The 25,366-nt window shown below is 40.7% G+C and overlaps 1 protein-coding gene across 1 annotated transcript in view; it reads right to left on the bottom strand.

The window, feature by feature from the left end:
* ENTREP2 (endosomal transmembrane epsin interactor 2) overlaps positions 1 to 25,366 on the bottom strand; it is a 1,414,698-nt gene that overhangs the window by 751,839 nt on the left and 637,493 nt on the right. Inside the window, exon 3 of the mRNA XM_069222382.1 lies at positions 6,884 to 6,994. Coding sequence (XP_069078483.1) covers positions 6,884 to 6,994 — 111 coding nt within the window. The remainder of the gene's footprint in view (positions 1 to 6,883; positions 6,995 to 25,366) is intronic.

Genomic DNA, 25,366 nt, shown 5'->3' with positions numbered 1-25,366 from the left:
TAGAAAATGTTACATAAGACAAAGGGGACCACAAGGTGTAGGATTTACGTCATCCATACTGGTAGGCATTTTTTAAGAGTGATTGGTCTGGGGAAGCATAGACTCAGGATTCAAAACGTAACACAGTGGTTAACGCAAACAAGCCCTTTTAGCAAAATGAGGATACTAAAGACTGGGAAAAAACATAACTTTCCAACCTGTACCATACAGTGTCCATGCAGCTCCTTAATGGCAGTTCACAGCTCACTGTGCTAGGTTATGATTGCAACTTATGAACAGTACAGTAACAAAAGGATCTCTGTGACAAAAGCAATATCCCACTGAGCATTGCACATAAAATACTGGTATGTGATCTGTGTAGCACACATTGTTTGCAGCAGGTATGTTAATCCTCTGTACTACCTTAGATGAGTCAAAACTGCCACTAGACAAAACTCTGATCTCTCTCCAACAGGTATGTTAATCACCAGAGTTATCTTTATTGTTGCCTGAAATTGTTGGATATACAGTGAGCTCTGTAGTGCTTTTAAAAGTGCTGCACTGCTACATTACTGCCCCCCCACTAACAATTAACAAAAGTACCCTCACACCCTTCCAACCTACCATGGAAAGGCCTGGTGCAGGCTTTCTATATACACAGAAGAGGTATACCATACACAGTAGCCATGCAGGCTTCCCTTTCATACAGAACAAATAGACCACAGCATAAGTGCAGGCTCACCTTACACAAAAAAAATGGTATACCACAAACACCAGCAATGCAAGAGTACCTCACACACTGGGCAGGTACACCAAAGAGGCAGCGCACACTTACATCACTCAGACCACAGCAATGCAGACCCTTACATGCTGAACTGTACACTATAGCATCATGGCAGGATTACACTCCACACTGACTAGGTACAGCCTAGACAGCTGCAGTGCATGCTTTCCTCTCGCACAGAACAGACACACCATAGACAGCAGCAATATAGGCTTCTCTCACCCACTAAGCAGTTACACCCAGAACGTAAAAGAGCAATTGCTTGGCACTAATAAAAAAGAAACAATGCACACATTTGCCATACTAAGGTGATTGGAAGAGATGTGTTTTATTCTAAAATTAGGTGAAACCAATTAAACCCTTTCTTTTTGAGTATCAGTCACAAAAATGTAAACATATATAGATTATAAGTCAGAGGGGCAACCCTATACAACTCCCGTCGATAAACAGCGTGAAGTGTGAAGCAACAACCCTCAAGACCCTGTGTACACATCCTGTCAGCGAGCCAAGTCGTGTTCTTGTGTGTACCTTGTAACACCAATAGCTTTTAATCTCTGTCCCATTCCCTTTTATCCCTATAAAACAGTAGCAATCGTCTGTAAATTTAAGAAAGAATCAAGTTCAACAATATAATGTGGTCAGCATCGCAGTGTGCTTTTTCATTTTTGTATGCATCTCGGTGTGCTTTTTTTTATTTTGTAAGCGTCGTGGTGTGTATTTCTATTTTGTAAGCATCCCAGAGTGCTTTTTTGGCATTTCGCCATTTTGCCCATTTGGGAGAAGAAACGTGTACGATTTCAAGGAATCTCTGGCAGAGAAGGTTAGCTGTGTAAAGTTATTGACAAAAGATGGTTCAGCATAGCTCTCCAAAAGAGGGTTATATTAGCATGACATCAGATACTCTCAAGAAAGATGTGTTGGAAGCGTTCTAATACACTATTACAAATCCTACACAATTTGCATAAGAACACCTGCTAAAGTGCCGAGGAAGTCTCCGGTAAAGACCTCGGTTACCCCAGTTTCCCCACACCCTGCTGCCTGAAAAGTCTCTTTCGGTCTTATCCAGAATTTACCTTTCCTCTGGCTTGCTACTGAGTCCCTCTCTAATCCACCTCTCTATCTCCTTGCCCCTATGTCCCTCTCACTCTGCTCACTTGTTCCAGATTTAGGCCCTCATTGCAAGTGTGGCGGTCCTAGGACCGCCGGCCCTGCCACTTTTTCACCAGCTGACGGCCTGGCGATGCCAGCGGTTGCACCGCCATGTAAAAGCTAACAGAGACCTGGTGCCAGGGGCCCCAGGGGATCCCTGCACTGCCCATGCACTTGGCATGGGCAATGCAGGGGCCCCCATGGCCAGCCCTGTCGTGCTTTTCACTATCTGCTTGCATCTGACACACCGCAACATTGCTGTTGGCTCTATTATGAGCTGGCCTCAACGATGTGGGTTGTTTCCTGCTGGGCCGACAGAAAACCCGTAATAGCCTTCCCGGTCAGGTCACTGCATTGGCGGTTTTCTGACCCCACAGCTTCGGCAGACGGGCGGTCGGAATGAGGGCCTTAGTTTCACTTTTGCGTCACTTTTCTTTACTTAGTGTGTGCATGTGATGCATGGAAAATGGGCAAGTGCCTACTGTCCTTGGTGAAATAGTTCAGTACATTCACAGCTTGCTACATCAGACTCACCCATAGGATGTGTGAGTACCTGGAAGGGATAGGCTCAGACGTTACAAACATGTCATTTAGTAAGTCTACAAAGTTTCTTGGTGGTGCAAAAGTAATACACAACCAACAGCTTATATAACAAAAAAATACAGGAAAATTAACGCTCCATTAAAAGAGACAGGCTAACAGAGGTATAAGACTTAGCTAAAAAAGCCAATTGATCTCCCTTTGCTAATGCTTTTTGCCTGCAACTAAAATCTTCCTTAGCATAGGCCAAATCAATGTCAGTAATGGTTATCTTTAAAGATAAATGTTTTATATCTTTAAGACGTTTGCCACGTTGTGTCACACAATGTGGTGTGAGTCATGAAAGTACAGAACATAATATATTTATAGTTTCAAGATAACTGTCGTTTGTTTCACTCCATAACTCATCACATGAAATGGCAGCAATATTACAAAAATAAACAAATCACATTTTCAAGCTTTCAAAATAACCACCATATTACAGCACGATACATCACACATGGCAGCCATCTTGAAGGTATAGGCATTACTTCTTAGGATGTCTGGCTGCATCTATTGACTTTGACAATGCTGGCGCAAATTATTGGGTATTGGCAAAGCTAGCAGTTGTGAGCTGTGAGCAGCTGCGAGTGGCAGGGCAAGACAGGAAAGGGGTGATGGAAGAGAAACAGGAGAGAGAGAGAAAGAAACAAAGGAAGGGGAGAGATAAGTGAAAGATGGGAGGGGAAGTGCAGAGGAGAGAGAGAAAGAAGAAGGAAGAGACACAGAGTGAAAGACTGAGTCAAAAAAGTGTTTGGTGTCAGAGTAGAAGAGAGAGAGGTGGGGGTTGGAGGGTAAATGGAAAGGTTTCAAGTATCACTGGATGAGCGAGAGGAAGGTGCCAGGATTGCACCCTGATGGAATGAGAATTTATCAAAGAAAGAAAAAAGATAGGCTAGTTTAGTGATGTTAGCAGTGGAAGAACAGAAGCAAGCCAATCAAAGGTGATGATAAAGAAGGAATGCACCAGGTATGGTAAAACACACGGATACCAAGGAACGCTATTGAAAATGGACAGAGAATTGAAATGGACAAGAAAGCCTTCCAGTCATGAGCAAAGGCTGACCCAATGCCCACTCTGTGTAGTGTTTTATGCAACGCTGCCTTTAACAGACAGCTAATGCTGCGTGTTGCAAGACCAAAAAAGATTAACATTCTACAGATAAATCCCGACAGGGTGAAGTGGAGATACCTATTGAAAATATATCCGTTTCAAGTCAGTTCCTAAGCTCTAACAGACTTGGCTCTTAAAAGATGTGAGAGCCGGCATAATATGTTCTCATCTGGATAAGCCACAGATCAGCCAGCCACTGCAGTTTGGACTAGCCGGATGCAATGTAAACGTTTTACCGGCTCCGACAGGTTGCACCTAGATGCACCAATTCCATAACATTCAATTTTCTGTTAAACACATAGGGGGTTATTCTAACTTTGGAGGAGTGTTAATCCGTCCCAAAAGTGACAGTAAAGTGACGGATATACCACCAGCCGTATTACGAGTTCCATAGGATATATTGGACTCGTAATACGGCTGGTGGTAAATCCGTCACTTTTCCGTCACTTTTGGGACGGATTAACACCTCCTCCAAAGTTAGAATAACCCCCATAGTCCATGGATAGTGGACTTTCAATAGTCTTACTTTTTATTAGAACACTTGATGAGTTTACAGCCACACCGATCAAAGACAGTGCGTGTTTTAAAACCAAGTCTAAGGTTGCTTGCTTTAGGTGGACCCAAGCTTTTGTCCCTCAGAAATTCCATTGCGTTAGATTTTCGCTCAAGTACATTTTTCCCTGCTTTCATCTGAGAGTACTTTAGGTAGAGCAGAGTTAGGCTAGGCTACAGCCGAGAGTTTGATTGATAATGTAATAATTTTTAAAACGACCTGATTAATGGATTTAACTATACTGCTCCCAAACCAAGCAATAGAATGTAAGGTCGATGTCACTAAAACTGGCAATTTTTCTCATCTTTTGGTCATCTACTAAATATGCAAATTCTGACTTTTTTTCTCAGTCATGTGGAAAGTTTACCAAATAAACAATGTGGCAATAAATGCCAATGTAACAAGGTTTTTAATTTGTTGCACTTAACATTCACAATCCTGCCATTCTCAGAATTGTCGTAGTCCATGCATGAGATAAATGGCAATGAAGAACTGATTTTGAATGAAAGATTTTGATCAGTTAGTTGCTTACCAGCTGTGCCACAACAAGGCACTATTACGCAGATACCTATGTCTCCCCCAAGAATCCTAGAACCAGCCCTCATTTCTGTTTTAGAACATTGGAGTTAGCATACTATTGGCATCACCTCCAGGGCACGCTTTTGATTTGGACCAAGACACAATCATATTTGGACACATTGGAAATACAAGATATTAAGGCTTCAATTGCCAGCTACCCTTTTACCAATGAGGTTCAGACTGCCATACGTTTTTGATGGAGGAAGAAATTCTCTGTATTAAACATTATCTAATGAAATAGGAACATAGAGACTGTATATGTTATATAAATACTATTTGGCTGACTCTTTATTGCCATTCTCTCATATGTTTTTTGTCTATATAGTGAGTAGCTTGTTATTCAGGTCTATCAGCCCTGAACATGTATTGTGTCCACACTTTATAGCAAATCGTCTGGTCGATATAATTGTTTATGGAGTGATTTGTGGTATGAGCGGTTTATATTTCCTTTTTTGTGTTTTGTTTCCCAGGATACATATTTATTATCTTTACATCATCTTCATAGATTACACTGTATATGTACATAATTGTTTTTCGAATTAAAATATGATAACACACATACCATTGAGTAATGCTTTTCAGACAATTGTTTGTTGGCTGCTTGTTTTGGTTGTTTTCTTCTTTGTTGTTTTTTTCTTTGTCTTTGTTTTTGTTGTTTTTTTCTTCTTTTCTTATGGCTGTTGTTTTTCTGTTCTTGTGTATTACATGTGCAAGTTTTTCTCATTTTCCTCTTTCTTTCTTTTTTCTTATCTCCTTGTCTTGCCTTTTCTCTCCATCATTTTTTTGATGCATCATTAGGATTCCTTATGTTAGGACCTTTTAACCATTTATTTCATGCGAGAACGCCTTGGTCAGTACATGTAAGGACCAGGCAGAAAGATAGCCATCAGATCATGTTGCAGCAAACAGCGCACTCCTTATAAATGTCCTGCTACACTCCTGCACCCTCTTACTAAGACTGGCAATAGGGGCCAGTCATAGGAGAGAGTGGTACCAAAGTATCATAGTCTTAATAATGCCTGCCATTAATATCACACCCTTAATTTTGTGTGCAAAATCACCACCCCAATGGTAGAAAATAAAGATACACCCAATGGGACAATACTTTTGTAGCTGATATTTAGGAGATAATACTTGCATCAAATGATGTTCCTCACTATGATATTCTGACGTAGAACCCACAGAAAGGCAGTATAGTGATGCAGCGGGTAGGACACACCAGAGATCGCACAATGCATGAGGTTCTGAGATACACGAGCCGTGGGACCGCAGGGGTTACCCTTCCCCACAGCTGTGATTGCACCAGCTTGGTACTCCAATCACATCTACTGCAACACTTACTGGAAATCGACCAAGAGGAGGAGCTACTGGCTGCTACACCAGGTGGTAAATTTACTGAAAGTGCGGGGTCCATGCTGGGCTCCTAATTTCTCAATATCTACTTTTGTGAACGTGATGTTTTTTCCTCTAGCTGCATTTTTAAAGTTTACACGTTTGTCGTTTCCAGACTTCTCCAGCTTCGCCAGTAATGGTTTGAACAAATGCGAGACTAGAATCGCCCTGCACTGCGGCTGGAATGTTCCAGCACTACAGAGGGGCCCTTGCGTACCACTCGGCATCAATTTCTTACTCTTTTAAGCTGTGCCGGATACCTCTCATTTCCTTGGTGCTGGAGGTTCTACACGGGAACCAACCATCACTGTAAATGCAAGAGACATTTAACTGGATAAACTAAGGCAGGCATCATCTGAAACTAAGAAGATCGACACAAACAACTGGTTACATGGAGCAAGTGAAATCAGTTGAAGTATTCGTCGTAGTAGTTCATTGGAGATCCAAAAACCCATAAAACAGCAACTGGATTATGTAGAAGCCATTTATAACTACTAACTGTAATTTCCTCTGACATCCGGTTGGACACACCTATTCTGTTTGGTGTAATGTCTTAGACTAGGCACATGCTGGGGGGCACTTAGAGAAGAAACCAACCCATGGAATTGTCTGTACTTCCAACAGGACTTTACTTATCAAATTAGTATATCAGCAGCGTCAAAACTGAAACAGACTCATCACTAGTATGACGCAATCACAAGAAATCCAGATACCAACAAATTTACAGTATTGACATATTTAGGTTTAGACTTACCAGTTGGCAGCCTTCTAGAGAATTTACTAGTTGTGCATTTTGACAGGAGAGGATTGAACCTGCTAGGTTCAGCATCACACACACAGCAGACAACAGCATGAAAAATGTGATCTAGAATCAAGGTAAACAGAACAATTGTTAGTCACAGCTTGAACACGCAGCTTCTATAGAAGAAATAAACCAGCAGAGCAAAAGTTACAATGTTTGTTGAAATAAAAGTATCTGAAAAATGCATCTATAGTTGTTGCACACTGTATGCTACTACATATCATAAGTATTTAGATTTTTAACTAGCATTCAGCCAGTCCTCACTTTTGTATACACAATAAAATAGCATAACAAAATTGTTTTTGAAAAAAGAAAAAGGATAAGGTATAACCTGGATCTTTAGTGCTCAAATGAGATTGCATGAGCTACAGCAAAGAAATACATTTCCTCTCAGATTTAGGCTGTGAGGCTAATAACCTAGTGTTAGACCTGACAGCCTTAGGGTGGTCACCCCTAACATTTTGGCTGCCTCCCTCCATTTTTGAAATACTGTTTTTGCTGGTTTTTAGCCTCTGCGCACTTTATCACTGCTAACCAGTGCTAAAGTGCATATGCTCTCTCCCTTTAAACATGGTAACATTGGATCACACCCAATTGGGCTATTTAATTTACTTATAAGTTCCTAGTAGGGTGCACTATATGTGCCCAGGGTCTGTAGATTAAAAGCTACTAGTGGGCCTGCAGCACTGATTGTACCACCCACTTCAGTAGCCCCTTAACCTTGTCTCAGGCCTGCCATTGCAAGCCCTGTGTGTGCAGGTTCACTGCCAATTCGAATTGGCATTTAAAAGTACTTGCCAAGCCTAAAACTCCCCTTTTTCTACATATATGTCACCCCTAAGGTGTGCCCTAGGTAACCCCTAGGGCAGGGTGCTGTGTAGGTAAAAGGCAGGACATGTACCTGTGTAATTTACATGTCCTGGTAGCGTAAAACTCCTAAATGCGTTTTTACACTACTGTGAGGCCTGCTCCCTTCATAGGCTAACATTGGGGCTGCCCTCATACATTGTTTCAGTGGTAGCTGCTGATCTGAAAGGAGTAGGAAGGTCATATTTAGTATTATGGCCAGAATGGTAATAGAAAATCCTGCTGACTGGTGAAGTTGGATTTAAAATTACTATTTTAGGAAAGCCACTTTTAGAAAGTGAGCATTTCTCTACACTTAAATCATTCTAGGCCAGATGTATCAAAGCTTTTTGCAGTCGCAAACGGTGAGTATGCCCATTTGAGAATGCAAAAAGCTATTTCAGAATGTATCAAAGGCATTTTGAATGCAATTTTAAGGAATCGCTAAAATAGCGATTCCTTAAAATTGCGACCCTGTTTAGAGTCGCAAATTAATTTATCGAGACAATCAAGGTAGCTGAAGTGCATATGGTGATCTTAAGCTCCGCAACAGGGAAAGCGCCGGAACCAGACGGTCTCGCAGCTGAGCTTTTTAAACACAGCATCTCTGGGCCCCCTGGTCACTAATGTTTTTAGAGTAGTAGTAAAAGATGGATCCATAGAGTCTACGAGGGAACCATTATAGTCCCTATCTTTAAGAAAGGAGAAAGAAATTCTCTCTAAAATTATAGATCCATCACATTGTTAGATGCCTCAGGCAAAATATTTGGCAGGGAAACGTAGCAAAATTGAGCAGCATAGAATTCCTTTGTCTCTGAAACCCAATATGGGTTCCACCAGGGCTAGGCATGACTGAGCAAGCGTTAAACGTATCTTTGATCCTTGGTAAATATGTCAAGGCTAGGAGAGGGGCCATACATATGGCTTTCATGGACCTCTCCTGTGTCTTTAACTTAATGGACAGAGATATTTTGTGGGACATTCTTTGTCAGGCAGTGGTGACCCAGCACTATTACACATTGTAAACACTCAGAGGACTGTCCATTACACCCAACAAGGAGACTACACGCCGCCCATTAAAATGAGACGTAAGTCAGGGTTGTATTTTAGCTCCTTTTTATTTTTAGTTCACATTAATGCTTTGGAGACTTTTTAAATATTTTCCACTTGTGATATGCCCAAAATAGATTCTCACCTAGTCCCAGAATTATTTCACACGCAGCAAATGGATTACAATCACTTTTAAATGGTTTCAGTCATTTTATGCAAGAGTTAAAGCTCAAGGTGAACTATAAGAAATCTTATCTTACAGACTGTGGCCTAAAGAATACCCGGTCTAAAAAATGTTTAATTGAAGGAACAGAGATTTTAAAGGCAAGAGATTTTCATTATTTAGGCCTTATTTTTAGTGAGAATATGCAGTGGGAAAGATTAATAAACCAGAGAAGACAGGGGATGGAGGCTTCCTCTGAGTTAATTTTTAGATTCTGTAGGAAATTGAGACACAAGCCTGCATCAGACATTATTACACTGCATAAAAGCAAAGCTGTTAGTGCTGGCACATATGGAGTATGAGCTTGGGGATACACAATAGCCGAGCCCCTACAGTGGGCAGAAAATTAATTCCTAAATAGGCTATTAGGGACCCCAAAGTGTCCCCCAAGTTTTATTACTCACAATGAACTTGGTGTAGACTTTTTGGAAGATAGGGTAGGTTTGGCCCCTATCCATATGTGAATTAAAAGTTGGACCTCTGAAGAGTTAGGCCTTACCCAAAGTATTGTTAAAGACTGTCTATGCTAGTGATCTCTTGGCCTAAGTATACCAAAAATACACTGCACAACTCCAGCCTGATTGCTTATTTTGAAGACCCATGCAAGATCCCCTCCTCCCCCAATTTTACAAACTTGGCAAGGAAAAGTACATTGCCTTTAAAGAGGAAGCTAGGCTCATGAAAGTGCTGCACTCAGTGACGGTCCAATCATTTGTGTCATTGTCCACCCCCATGGGTATGGACCCTAAATTTGATACAGATAAAAGACCTGGAGCACAGATTTTAACTTACATGGCTCCGGGGCAATAAGATACATTTTTTAGTGGCCTTCTCCACACCAGGTACCTGGTTTTGAACATGACCTTGCTGCCCTTGTTATGGAAGATCACATCAGTCATCTAAGCAGTTTATGGTTTTTGCACCTTAAATGCTTCCTTTGGGTCACAGTTTCTCTTCCCGATTCTTAGAGGAAGGTATTTTAACAGTCACCAGGAGGGCCTGGTCTTTCTTCACTGTCTCAAGTCCCAACTGATTTGCTGTTCAGTCCTGAATTTCATTATACAAGCACTGAAACGGAGGAGGAAATATGCTCTGTAATATGAGAAATGTTAGCTGTCAAACACTGAATATATGTATTTGTGTGACAGGTCAGTTTTAAAACAGAAATTGTATTTTATGGTTTACATATTTTACAAGTGCACTTCTATAGGGGGATATAGCAACCACCCTATTTATAGCCTGATCGCATCACTGTTTTTTTACTGCAATATGATGGTTTTAATTCTGCTTTTATTGTACTTTTATGGTCGTTTGATCGAAAAAAATTGTTGAACTGAACTGTGTTAGAAGGGCTAGAACTAGTAAAACAGTACTGTTTACTTGCTACATCAGGTCCTGTTTGGATGATGGAGAGTCACAATGGAAAAGATGGAAGCATAGGGATTCTGAAGCAGTGCACAGAAAGCGAAGCCATCCTACTGGATGGAATTTAAGGTGGTCAGAATGGGGCTGTTGGCATTTGCTCCTTACATCAATGGGGGAATGGTTGGACTCAGGATAGACAACACAGTAGCCAAGGACTATCTCAACAGGCATGGCCACTCTGGATTCCCAGATTCTGGTGTGGTTCAAAGGTCTATTGTTGAAGAGCATGCAAAAGTAGTCAACAATGTCAGCCAATCACTTCAGCAGGATTTTTTTTTTTATATCCAGGGCTGTTGTTCTATCCAGTGGTGTTTTAGATGATTTGCAGCCATTTCACTCCCCCAAATGATAGATTTCTTTGCAGACTGATCAAACAGAGGTGTTCTGACTTTTTTTGCCTTGCTTCGGGATCCTTTGGTTGAGGGGATGAAAACAGTAGTAGCGAACTGGTCCAAAGAGTTTCTTTATGCATTTTCCAATTTCCTCCTTATTTCCCAAAATGTGTGGAAGATCTGGTGGGGAAACCAAGGCATTGATAGTCCTATCATTTTAAACATGCAAACATTCCTTTCTCCTAGTGTTAGCTTCGGGGCCTCAGTGGAGATTATCTATGGTTCTCAGTCCGATAAGGTCTCCATAATTATCAAAAATTCAGCTGTCCTGGCTGAAATTGAATTGTCTTTGAATTGGAGGCTGAAAAGTTAGCCTTGTTAACTAGTGGGATTTCCAGTGGAGTTGCAGTAGCTTTGCAGCAGTCCAGAAGGTTTTAGGAGCGCTTACACTCACTACTGAAAATGTCTTTTCAATTCTCCTGTTCTCATCAAAGATTGTGGATTTTTTCTGAAAGCTTACTATAAGGGTTTGGGAATGACAACACTTAAGGTAAAATGGGTAGCTATCTAACCATTTTGGAATTCATGGGTTGATTGGCAGACCAGGATTAATTGGTTCCCTTGTTAATGAAGGGTTTGTTATCAGATCTTCCCAGAAAGATGGCTCTTTCACAGTGGAGGATTCTTTTAGTTCTAGATGCTCTGCAAAGGCCACTTTAAAGCCACTGAAAACAATTCCTTTGACATTCTTTACTGACAAGATTGTTTTTCTAGTAACCATATCTTCCTTGATATGCCTTGGACATTTGTTTCTTTTGATATGCTCTGATCCATATGTATGTATCCCATGGAATACATTAGTTTTTTGTCTAGGCCTGTCCTTTTTGCCCAGGATTCTACCTGGTTTTCTTTTTGATCAAGTTATAGCTCATAAAGATTTTGGATTACAAGATGACTCTCTCAGAGAGTTTGATATTAAGGGAGTTGTTTTGGGCAATTTAGATAACGCAGCTGAATTCCAAACTTGAGAAACACATCTTTGTTAGTTTTGTTTTCTCCAAGAATGGGTGTCACCAGCTAAGAGGGCATCTGGCCAGGTAAGGGCTCTAATTGCCATAGTATATGACTTGCAGAGTGCAGTACTCCCTCTTATTCTGGGTTGTTCAGTCAGAGGGGCAGTAGAACTTTAGGCATCCAATATCTGGTTGACTAATGTTTGCACTGTAGTCATGAGGGCCTCACCAGTTACATGTATCACTCATTATCCGTTGCAGCTATGAACAACTACAGTGGAAACTTTGGGTCAGGCTCTGTTATATTATGTGGCTTCATGATGAAATAAATTTGACATTTATGCACCAAAATATTTGTTAGTGTTCTTATTTTAAATTATGGGGCTTGTCATGCCACAATCATGGGTATTTTAGTGGTACATCTTCATGATTTAATGAATAAAATCAGGAAGAAGCAGATAAAGATGTAATCCTCATTACACCTGGTCTGCTCTTCCTTGTTTCATTCATACATTGAAACCCACCCAAGGTGGTTGTGGCATGTGTCAGGTGGCTGAGGTCTCTCAAATATTTAAACTCAGAATTATGGAGTGGTAGGAAAACTGCTTGTGATCTTCCCTGTAGTTAAGACCTACACCATTTAAGTGTCTCTCCAGTTAGGCTGATCTCCTTCAGTCCAGTAACATGTCATGAGACTGTGTCAAATGCAGAAGACAAATCTAATAGCCCTAAGGCCATGCACTGCCCTTGGTCCGCCAGCATTTGTAGGTCAGATACCACTGTTACAATGGCCATCTCTCCGCTCGTAAATGGACAAAACCTGAACTAAGATGTCTCAAGCAGATTATTTTAACCAACCAGTCAGATCATAAAGGGTTGACATTTTTCCATGAATTTTCCAGCAAAAGACAAGAGGGAAACAAGTACATAGTTTAACAGTATTTTTGGGTACAAGGTAGCTTTTTTTAGAAGTGTCATCAACAAGGACTTTTTCCACTCCACAAGAGCAATCCCACTTTTTAATGAGTCATGACAGATGTTCAGCAGCGGTGGATCAAATACATATGTGGCTGCTTTCCACAAGGCATGTGGCAGAAAATCTCATGGCAATACAGACATCAAAGCTAGTGAGATAGCCGTAAAATTAACGGATTTTAAAAGTTCTGATTTTACAAGATAATTTTTTGAGCACCAAAAAAGGATCTCACTGGCTTCTGCACACACACACATACATGTATGCGAACGCAACGCATGCATACACAAACAATGCACACACACACATATGCACACACACACACTGTCCCTCTCTCTCTCACTCTCTCTCCCTCACACACACACACTCCTATTACCACACCTGTATCACAGCCTCACTGTACAAGCACACACAATGGGCAATCATATAGGATACCAATGCAGGGGTATGCGTTTCACATAACAGAGGAGCTTTACACCAGAAAGGCCAATTTCACACACTCTCATTCATATAGATACAACATTTCAATTATAAATCAAAAAACACCATACTGTTTGCTACCAGCCCTTCATTTGCTACACCTAGGACAGGGACAGTAATCATCTAGCAAATGTGGGGGTAGAATTGAGGTGCCCCTTCAGGTCATAGAAAAGGTCCCACACACCTCACAATCTCGGGGTCTATGTAGACCTCTGTGCACATGCTAGGTTAGTGGGATACCTGGGCCAAAATCAAAGTCAGTATACCATATTCATTTCCATATGGCCATTCAGAGCACTGTAACATGCCTGTATAACATGACGGAAACAGTTCCATTCTAAAACCATATCTTCTTGGTATTATCAAGAAGCAACACAGTGGAACACTGGAATGGGAATTAGATTTGCTGTAGCTACATTAAGGTTTATTCACTGAAAGCAAAAAGTAACTTTGGATATGATGCTAGGTCTTCAATGCGTCTGTGGAGGGGCAACATGAACCAAGATGTAAATAATTAAATAAGGAAGAAAAGACGAGACGTAATGAGCCCTGCAGAATGCCAACTATACACCTTTTAAGGGAAAACATGCCTTACCAAAACACATTTTATTCAATCTGTTCTCTAAAGAGACTGCGAATCAGCGTATTACTTTCTCCTAAAATACAGTCAGTTTCCTTCACCTATCTATCATATGAGCCCTGATCAGGGGTATTGAATTGCCAGGCCAACTTGATACAAGATGTTTAATTTAGAAGACTGCTTTTCATTTGTGACTGCTTCTACAGTATATCCCTGAGTGAACAAAATCATGATTTCTGCCTTTCCAGATAATTCCAAAAACGTTATGTTCCTAACATTTCTACCTGCTTCAAGTGAAATGGTACACTCAAATAGAGTCGAGAATATATGTTAGCTCCATAAGGATCAGCGATGTCTCCTTGATCGGAGGGGTGGAACAAACCTGCTTGTTGGTAACATCACCTAATCTAAATGATCTATTGATAGAATTAGTGAAAACACGTACTACCTCCTTCCTATATTCTTGAACAATATTAGAAGGGCATGGATAATGTTTACAATCTAACGATTTAAACTATTTAATATTTGAATGCATCTTCTTCCTACACATTGTAAAATGAAAGGCTCTGCAAGTATGAACTCTCCTTATTATTATATATAGTATTCATTTTGACCACAAACGTGTGCATCCTAAAGTGAATGATAGTTTGTTTTGATTTATTGAATGTGACCTCACAATAATTTTGTAGAGTGCATCACCTTTAATTTGACTTATTTTAGGGTGCTGAAAGGGTCACTGGGCTATATATTTTATAGTTTTGATCAGCTTATTTCCCAGGTTTGCGGCTTCATTTCACCACTGGTGCTAAAAGGTTTATTTGGACTAATGCACTATGTGATGTAATATTTCCTGAAAAGGTTTACCTTGTCTAGAAGATTTAGCGATTTCCTTTGCCACACTATTTGCAGGCTTCTGAGTTTTACCGAATTTCCTTTATGGTTTTATCATACCACACCTTTGGAGTGAGTAATTATTTTTTTATTTATTCGCAAATTTAAACAGTGTGGACTAAACCCAGAAGGGTAACTAGGCACTTTACAAGAGAACAGTAAGTACTTCATTCAAGCCGTTTACAAGAGAAAGGTTGCATTGGTGACATTACACAAATGAAAATCAACAGCCCTATCAGGTTGTTAAACCAATAGTATGCTCATCCTTAATCGCATACACAACTTTTTACATACAGTCCGCTACCTCCAGACACCTAAGACCCCTTAGGTGCCAAAACATTTACTACAAACAGCCTACACACTGTGCAGAACTCGTCACAAAGAGCCCACTCCTTTAAAACACCCAAGCCCCATGTGGTGGTCAAATTCCTACTATGTACAGCTTTCACACATCTCTTTATGGAGATCCCACTACTTCCTCAAACCCAAACCCAATTAGGTGGGAAGGTCCCTACACACAGCCTTTGCTCTGTGCATAGCTCGTCACAGAGACCTTACTCACAGCAGGCATCCAAGCCACATTAGGTGGCCAAGCCTCTATGATGTAATCAGTATTGCCATTGATTATCTCATTTAACATAGCATGAGTGATGTTATATGGGAGGTCATAAGCAGTGCATGGCGGTGGGTCAAGTTACATGTAGCTCAGTTAATTATAACTGGTGAATATATATATATATATATATATATAGATATAGATAGATAGATAGATAGATAGATAGATAGATAGATAGATAGATAGATAGATAGATAGATAGATAGATAGATTTACAAAAAACAAGAAGCGTTGCACTCCAGTAACAATTGCTTGAGCTGTATTTATTTAACTATAACAAGTGCCCCCACCACCGACGCTTTTCACCCGCTACACTCTTGAGTAATGTGTGGTATTATATGTGTGGGGAAAGTCTTGTGACATAACAACTGGTATTCATTCAACACCTGTAGTAGGCAACACATATCACTCGCTATGAGTTTTCTCAGAGGTCTCCATATTAGCAGTAGAGAAAACGAGTGTCCTAACATCTGCATGCATACAGCAAAAATCACAGCTCATGGACAATAAAGTAATAAATATTGCAGTTTTTGAGACTCTGACAAACCCTTTACAAAAATGTATCAAGTAAATGACTTCTGGGGGAGGTTTATTGTTATTGTTCACAGTTTGTGCTTTTAGCTTTGAGTGCATTCCTGTGATACCTAGCCCTCCTCTCTACCTTTCAATCAACAATGTGTATATAATAAAATCAATTGAACTACAGTACACAAACATTGCAAGCCTGCTTTAATATTTTAGCTTCAGAATGGCTTGTGACAGTTAAATCATTTTCTAGATCAAATAAATTATTTAAATTGTAATTCTTTAGTGTAAAGAATCAGAACAAACTGGCCTTGAAAGCGATGCTTCTTTGGTAACACCTAGTCTGGAACTGCCCATCCGCATATATAAATAACGTTTTCTCCACAGAATCCTTATCAAGGCATTTAAAAGTAAAGGAAGATGTCTGTCTTACCTTCTCCAGCACACTTTTTGTACGATAAACTAATGCACCCAAAGCATAGCACTTAGGGCCGTATTTATACTTTTTTAGCACTGCATTTGCGTCGTTTTTGATGCAAAATCGGCGCAAACGTACAAAATACTACTGTACTTCGTACGTTTGCGCTGTTTTTGCATAAAAAAATAACGCAAATGTGGCGCTAAAAAAGTATAAATATGGGCCTTAATATTTTAAATTATATGTTTTTCACGTTCCCATTTAAAATCCAATTACATTATGTACAAATGCCAGACACAGGTGTTTTTTTACAACAATGTTCGCTAGAGGATTGCGTTTAAAGTGGTGTCGGGAGATTTGCGAATTTCTTTTAGAAATATTTAGGAACAAAATAAGTGGGGTAAAAATAAAAAAAAACAATTGTAATAAAATGAGTTAACTTCTGCTAAACACACCAACAAAAGTATTATGTTCCTGAAATCTATCACACTTAGGCCTTTCCACATAGGTGCAGTTAATAAAGAATAGTTACTCAATTTGAAACCATAGAAAGACATAGATAGGAAAGGCTGTTTGCATTGAATAATTCAGGAGTGGAGTGGGGACCCTACTGTTCCTACTTAATAAATAAATACAAAGAATATAACTTGGTATGCATAAAGGCCTCACCTGCCCTAGCGTGAATTTGTCTGTGCACTATTTCTATCTAGACCTCTTCTGGAGAGAAAAGCCTCTAGTATACTTCCACTCCTTGAGACTGTAAAATGAGCACAGCCTTGTACAGTCCACACTAGTACAATGATTGAGACTTGATACTAGTTATGCCTCCTAGTCTCTATATAAACCTATTAATTTAATTAAAAGTGCACCCAAGAATTATGTTTCTGCCATATGGACTCAAAGTCTCTGCCATTCTGTGCTATTTTTAAAATCATGTGGAGGTCTCAATGGGATTGCATGTAGGATAGGCCACTACTTCAGTAATTGACAAAGTGGGGGGGATATATTAACACCATGGGAACCAGTAATGAGCTTATGACTCCAAGCCCAGCAAGGAAGCCGTCCTTTTTTTGATTGTGATACAATGTTCCCGCTGGTCGGTCCGGTGGGACAGACAAGCGGGAACATTGTAATACGATGAGGGGGGATGCTGCCGGCATGATGGCAGTGTCCTCCTTGCAAGTTTGGCGGTCAGCTCGTCCGACCGCCAATCTAATAATGAGGCCCTACTACACATACCGACAAGTTGATTATGAATCTTAAAACAGTGACCTTGGAATAGGCAACATGATCAGTTCACTTCGTACCATGACAACCACTGGCCATAATTGTATTCTAGGTGAACTCTTTAGGGAATTAAAAATGTTGTTACCCCCTATTGTTTTAATATTTTTTACAATACAATGAAAACCTCAAATATTCTATTAACATGACAAGTAAGCATTATCAATATATTTTCTAAAACAAAAAGACAGATATTCTACAATATCCACGTATTATAGCCATTTCCCTCTTAAATTTGTATGTCAAAATGTGAAATGTGATTTCAGCAAATAGTCCTACCCATACTAATAGACTGCTGAGTTCAGCTGTCCAACACAGTTATACTCCAGAATATAGCACAAAGGACTTAGTTAAAGTTGATTTGATAGTGTTCACCCTAACAAGACATTTTCACAGATGATCACCTTAGATGCTTAGCAGGCAATCAAAGGAAAATGTGGATATTTGCTGCTGCTTGCAGTTATCATATCCTGGGTCTGGATTCAGGTAATTGAGCAAATGTTTATTTTGGCTACAAGTTCAAGGATGGTATGATAAAGATTATTGCATATGATAACCCTGCTTATGTTTCACTATTAATGCAGTTTTGGCGTTAAGCCTATTGATTGAACTATAAGCTGAACATCAATGCATTTGGTGTGTGAATTTTGTACCTTCGTAATAAACAAAACTTCTAGGTTCATGTAAAATAGTTTAATATGGGGATTATACCAGCTGACAGTTGCAAATAGACCTGCCCTGGACCCTGCAGCTATCCATTCTTTGAGTGAATCCTAACACACCAAGTGGCACCCCTCAAGTCCTAGACCATCTGCTGGTGTTAGAGTGTACTCCTCCTGACCAAACTACAATGGATGGGACCCAGAGAATTGTCATGAGATCAGGGCTGCCATTGAGCTTAAGCCATTTATGTTGAATCACTTTTTGGACTCAACTAGCTGGTTTGGCCCTTTTGGAGGAGATCTGAGTTCCAGAAAAATTTCCAAGGCTGAAAATTGAGGGCTATACTGGGACTGATGCAGACTGGCGATGCTTCAAGGCCTACCTAGGCACAGACTTTGCCCAAATCAGAGCTTTTCCTTCTTCATCGACGACTGCGCTGATACTCCCCCTCTTCAGCAACTCAAAGTTGTTGAGCCCTGCTTTGGATTCAGCTTGCAGCTTTGCCCACCGGTGACTCGTCAAGAACTCATTTTTCTCCAGAAAAATTTCAAAGTCAGGACAGTAGTAAGATAAAAACATCAAACACAAAGAATCCTAAACCAAGTTAGAGAAATAGAACTTTCTTTAATAAATAAAATACGATCAAAACGACTAAAAATCCAATCAGTAGAACTAGAGATATGTAATTTTAAAGTTTTTAGTGAAAATAGCACCCATAGGCCAAATTGCCAACTGTGGATATCTAGTTGTGCTGGACTGGGAAAAAACTCACAAGTGCAGGGCTGACGTTGTTGGGAGTGCAGGTCGGTTACAGGGACCCAGTTAGGCCCTCTGAACAAAGTACGTTAAATCCTGGTTTCATGAAGCGTTGCAAGGATATGCATTTAAAGATGGTTCACATAGCCAAAGTGATGTGTTGGTTCTGATATGTGGCAAGGCTGCAATGCAAGGGCCTGCATTGTCATCGAGGATCCCCTGGACAGGGCTTATGATGTGAAGTCCTGTGTCGGGGATGCATAGCTCAGTCAGGGTGACGCGTCGGGTCAGAGGAGCTGTGAGTCTCGGATGCAGAGTCCGGCACCATCATTGAGGCTGCCATCAATAGGGGATGTAGGAGCCTGTGCCGAGGATGTATTGTGCAGCGGCTGTTCGGAAGGCATAATGGGCTGTGGCAGCGATGCAGGATTTTGCGATGGGTCCAATCCACACAGCAGCAGAGATGCTCTGGTTCTACTCAAAGATGCATTGCACAGCAGAGGAAGTGCATTAGTTCAAGTGGATTCACAGAGGCTGGCAAAGCACCTTAAGCCTACTGCCAAGGGTCCAGGACTTGGGTGGCACCATTTGGTCACAGACGGCAGAGTCCAAGTGTAGATGCAAGGTTGTTGGGAACCTGTTATGTCTTTGAGGGTTCAGATCAGGAGGACTGGCAACAGGCCCTTGGAGTCACTCTGGGTTCCCGGTTCAAGACTTGAGGGTCCAGTCCTTACTCATAAAAGTGGGCAGCAGGTGAGAACAGCTGGGCAACAGTTCCTTCAGAGCGGCAGGCTAGCAGATTGCTGATCCTTGTAGAGGCACAATAGTCCTTTTTCCTGGCAGAGTTTCCACAGGTCCAGAAGTGTACTGAATATTTGGTGTCTGAGGTCCAGTATTTATGCCAGTTGTGCTTTTGAAGTCAGGAGAAGCTTCTAGAGGCATACCTTTGAAGTGCTCAAGCCTGCCTTCCTGGCCTGGCTCCAGACTAACTACAGAGGATATGCAGCCATTTGTGTGGCAACAGGACAAAGCCAATTCAAGTGTAAGTGGGCTTGGCCCAGCTCCTCCCTCCCATCCTCCTAGTGAGATCTCATCCAGACACACCTAATCTCCTGATTGTGTGTGACTGTCCAGAAGGAATACACAAAGCCCAACAATCAACTACACCAAGTCATGTGACCCAGAGACAGGCACCACATAGCTAAGGGAAGAAAGAAAATGACAACTTTCTAAAAGGGACATTGCCAAAACTGTATTTCAAAATCAGACTTCACCTTAAGTTGGGATTTTAAATGCCATTTCCATAGACACCAAACATGAAGGTTCAACCTGTTACCATTTGAAAACTGCACTTATAAAAAGTAATAATGTAATTCCAATGTTATCCTGTGGGAGAGGTAGGCCTTACAGTAGTGAAAAACTAATTTAAGACGTTTTTACCACCAGGACATGTAGAACTTAACAGTACATGTCCAACATTTTAAATACACTGCTCCCTGCCCAGGCCCTACCTTAGGGGGGGGACGTGTATAAAAAGAGAGGATTGTTCCAGGCAAAAGGTTTTTTTGCCAAGCCGCAAATGGCAGTTTAAAGCTGCACCAAAACAAGCTGCAATGGCAGCTTGAGACATGTTTAAAGGGCTGGTAAGATGAGTGGCACAATCTATGATGCAGGCCTACTAGTAGCATTTAATTTACAGGCCCTGGGCACAGGTAATGCCACTTTACTAGGAACTTACAAGTAAATTAAATATGCTATTTGGGTAGAAGTCAATCTAACATGTTTAAAGAAGAGAACACAAGTACTTTAGCACTGGTTAGCAGTGATAGCAGGTGCAGAGTCCCACAGCTAGCAAAAACAAAGTCATGAAAAACAAGAGGACTCAAGGCAAGATGGGATCACACCCAGGATGCCATGTCGAGCAAATGTTTTTTCTAGGTGATTGCAACTGAACCTTGAACCCACGATGCCCTAAGAGGAACCCAATGCAACCAGGAAGAAAGACACCTTTCAAGCATGGCAAAGGGTTTTGTACTGCATTGAATTTCAGATCTGCAAAGCCAAATCATGTACTGCTTATTCAAATCAAAATTACCCACAAAACATATAGAAGTAAGGCCCTCAGTGGTGTCACAGAAAACTAGTTTGTATGTAGGCCACAAAACACGGAAATAAAAGTAATCTCCAGATTGACATAGTCATGTGTCTGATTAAATTGTCAGCATAATTGTATAGTTAACATCAGGATTTTACTATTATCCCTGTCTAGTTCCAACTGGCCACAAAACAGAAAGTTCCACAAAGAGAGAAATTAACTTTCTATAGTGACATGGCTCGTATCGGTCCACCTAAAAATCCAGCATCACTTTGTCAGTTGTCTAAAAAACTCCATGATTCATTATAATTAAAATATGTTTTGTTCAATGATATTGTGACAATTTCGGATAATTTTGTGTGATCCATTAGACCACCTCCACAAATGCTCCATTATCGCTTTGAGGGTGCTAATAAGAGGGGATTGGTTGATATATCAGAAATAGCAAATAATTTAAGGAGAAAAAGTAGACAAGTTTCCAGTAACAAGTGTGTTGGGCATCACCAAGAAACTACTAGTCTGTGGGCCAGAGACATGACTGAGGCACACAGCTCATCAGCTTTCTGGTCCATGCAAAATTGCTGGACAAACCGCTTTGATTGTTGTTTTCTTGCCAGTACATTTTAGTGAGAACCTTTAGCATATTTAGGTGAAGGCCATCAGAGGCTTCTGAGGGCTTAGTGGGTATTTCATTCATTTTCATAACAGCATCCCACATGCATGCCATTTATGCAGAATCAACCACTCTGACAACGAATACAATTCACAAATGTAAGTGATTTTGATAGGAGACCCATCGGATTAAGGCTGCTGGAATGTGCATACTGGAAAACTTGGTTCCCTTTCAACATAAAAGCTGAGTTTTATTATCACAAATCAGAAATCTTTTTCAATAACAGTGTTATCCAATGATACTTCTTTCCGGCATTAGTGATAAGGCGCGAGCATGTCTCCCATTGAGATAAGAAAGAATATTTGGAAGGATTGAAGCGGGGCCTAAGATCCTTTGTTGTCTGTGGAAACACAAACCCAAGCTGGGCCTATCTCAGGCGGCTCTGTGAATAGAGCCGACCACGGAGAGGGCACTTGGGCGTGCATGCCATGTACGCGGGGGCACTGCCTTTTCATCCAGCGACGGGGGGTCATAGGAGCGGAAAAATGAGAGCAGAATAACAGAGCAAAAATGCACACAATTTCTACCAGGCCTTCGGTAGGTCTTTTCACATGCTTTATTCCTGACGTTCTCTCGTTTATCAAACAGGTCCCTTCTGCAGCACGGAGCCTGGATTTGCATTCAAAGAAGAACTTTCAACTAACTGTGAAATTAGCGAGTCATGCACAAAGACAAGAAGCTACTTACCGGAGCGTGCGGATTACAGGCCAAGATCTAACTGATTGCCTTTCCAAAGGGAGCTGCTATCACAAAGAAACACATCTCTATTGTTATGTTACCGCTGCCTTTAGGAGGGAACAGATGGGGAAGCTAGTTGTCTATTTATTAGAAAACAGACATGATCGACTTCGAACGTTTTCGAATGCAAGGCGAGAAAAGTAACGTCATTGAGTTGCCTGTGTCAATATATATATATATACATATATATATATATATATATATATATATGTATGTTCAGTGCCATGAACTGCCTGACAGCAGGAACCAGCGTCAACAAGAACAAACGTAGCTTTTAGCAGAAATCTGTTACTAGCTATATGAGTTATGCTAATTACAAAGAGATATCCAGATTTTCCTATTTTAAATAACTGATTTTCTGTTAGAAGATTAGTGCTTAGTTATTGCCGGCACCACATTTAAGTAAAATTTTACACCGATGTACTCCTTATTTTACTTTCTTATACGATGCCAGCAATACAAGAATTACAAAAATTTTTCCAAAAAGCACAGGGCGCTAGAAATGTGAAAATGTTGAGTCATTTTGGGAACAAGTAACACTCCAGGAATGACAAGTGCGTGTTCTATATTAAAAAAAACAGCATGTGATCAAATGAGAAATTGACAATGCCCCAAAAGTGTCAAAATAGTTTTTTTTTTTTTGCAGTTTTATATAGCGCAAATTAAAACCGAAGGAATCGAAGCCCTTATATAAGCATCATTATATTACACAAGGTCACATTCATTTTTAGACTCGGAGATTAAGCTATTTTCCCAGAATCACACATTGTTGCATACATTTCCTGAATCATTACAAACGTGAGAATCAGTTAATCCAGGTATAACATGAACCCAATGAACAGCTGACCCCAGACGTATCCATAAACACAACTACAAATCCAGTCGACCGTTCCATTGAGCACTCACAAGAACAAAGCAAGTTCAGTGCTCCCTTCGACACTCCCTTTGTGTAGTTTGGACTGCCGAGACAGGAGGTCTCCGAAGGTCAAAGATCTGGATACATACCGCGTAACATCCGGCCTGAGACCTAATTGGCTCGCTTCTAGTAAACAGATTCTTTAATTCAATAACCTGATCCTCAGGGCGTAAACATTATCCTCACAGCAAATACCACGTCTCCCACACGCCCAGCTGCCTCAGAAAGGGCCCCACCCAAACATCACTACCTGGCCTTGCAGACATGAACCCTAGAAGTAATAAGTAGCAATAATAACGTGGCAAAATTTACTTTCAAAAGAATACCTACACCGGAAGGAGCCAAACTACTAGACAACTATCCTAAGGCTATTATGGTTTAGGTCAGTGAACATATTTAAAACGTACAAGAAGATCGACTAGTCAGACTGGCTGAGTTTAACTTGGTCACACTTTAGTTCAAAAAGTCTGCGGAATTCAGGACTTGAATTGTGGCTCAAAACACTCAGGTACTTTGACCACAGAGATTTCCATAACACTGAATGTAGGACAACCGTCCTTTGCAGTATGGAGGTCAGAGTCAGCAGGGGTGCCGCTCGGTCACAGTGCACCGCGTTCCAGGATAATCCCAGCGGAAGTGCTCCTCTGCCGAATGAGGAACAGAGGACGTTTATATTATGAAAGCATTGTTCATATTGCACTGTGTCTGAAGTGCAGCGCTGATGTGATGAGTTGTCTGTGACTACTGTGCTGTCTCCAATGGACAATCGTGATACAAGGGCATAGCTTTCTTTGTGCCTAGCCTTGGGCAGTGTGTACAGATTTCATGGAAGCAACACTTACAAGGAATAGGCTGCATGTACTGTGTCTTGTTAGTACATTATCACATGAGTGTAAAACCATGTAAAACGCCACCATCAGAAAAAGACGCTAAACCAAAATGTGCAATCTATAATGAAGATTCTGTGCAGGCCCTAATGTGCTTCACCTCAGTGAAAAATGCAAAGTGAAGAGTAATTTTGAACACTATTTACTTTCTGCTTCTGTTTTTTAGAACCAATAACAGGGCTACTAAGGGCAGCGCTAGGGTGGCAGAGGCTAAGCCAAGGTGGTATCTCATACCTTGGTTACTGTTAAATGACACCCATGAGCTCTAGTGTGTCCACATTGGTGTTTCTCAGAACGTCCAACATTTATGGCTATAAAATATCTTCTAAATTACAGGGTGCATATTACCAAAACGCTTCGGGTGCAAAGCATTTTCTAGGTCCCTAGAATATTCTATACTACAGTTTGCAAGTGTCAAACTGGTAAAAAAACAACCCCATTGGGCTGTTGATGCAAATGGTGTTTGTCATTTAACACTCAAAACATCCTACCCATGGTTACAGGTGTCGGCAGGAGGCCTTCCCTCTCTCTGTCTCACCTTGGTGTCAGTCTGCAGTATCTTCTCAGACAAATTTAAAGTAGGAGTGGAGTTTGGAGAACAGCAAGAGGGGAGAAGAAAATCAGCACACAATTAACTGATAGTGATCTCTTGAACGGGGCTTGTACATCATAATGAAACATTGTTTTAGAAAAGCAATCACTCATCCCTTCTTGAATGCTCATACCTTTAGCTTATTTAGGCCCTCATGTATAAAAAACCATATGGGACATCTATTCGCCTTTATTTTATTATAGTTACTTCAAAAACATTGATTAGATAAAAATCAAAAGTACAGCATAAATACGATTTAACTATCGTGTCTGAGGAGCAAAGGTGAAAGGGTCAGAGATATTCTTTAATATCAACCAATGTAGTATGAGAGTAAATGGGACAGAGAAGAAGAGGATGCTAATGTTTAGGGGCTAAAAGAGAAAAAAAGACCAGATTCTCATTTTGAATGGGGAGAGAAGATATGAAGTGAGAGGAAGGGTGCAGATTACAAACAGGAGC

The sequence above is a fragment of the Pleurodeles waltl genome, chromosome 3_1 (genome assembly GCF_031143425.1).
Source record: "Pleurodeles waltl isolate 20211129_DDA chromosome 3_1, aPleWal1.hap1.20221129, whole genome shotgun sequence".
In the NCBI taxonomy this organism is placed as follows: Eukaryota; Metazoa; Chordata; class Amphibia; order Caudata; family Salamandridae; genus Pleurodeles; species Pleurodeles waltl.
The sequence above is the reverse complement of the archived record's forward strand: the minus strand, read 5'-3'. Positions and strand labels throughout refer to the sequence as shown.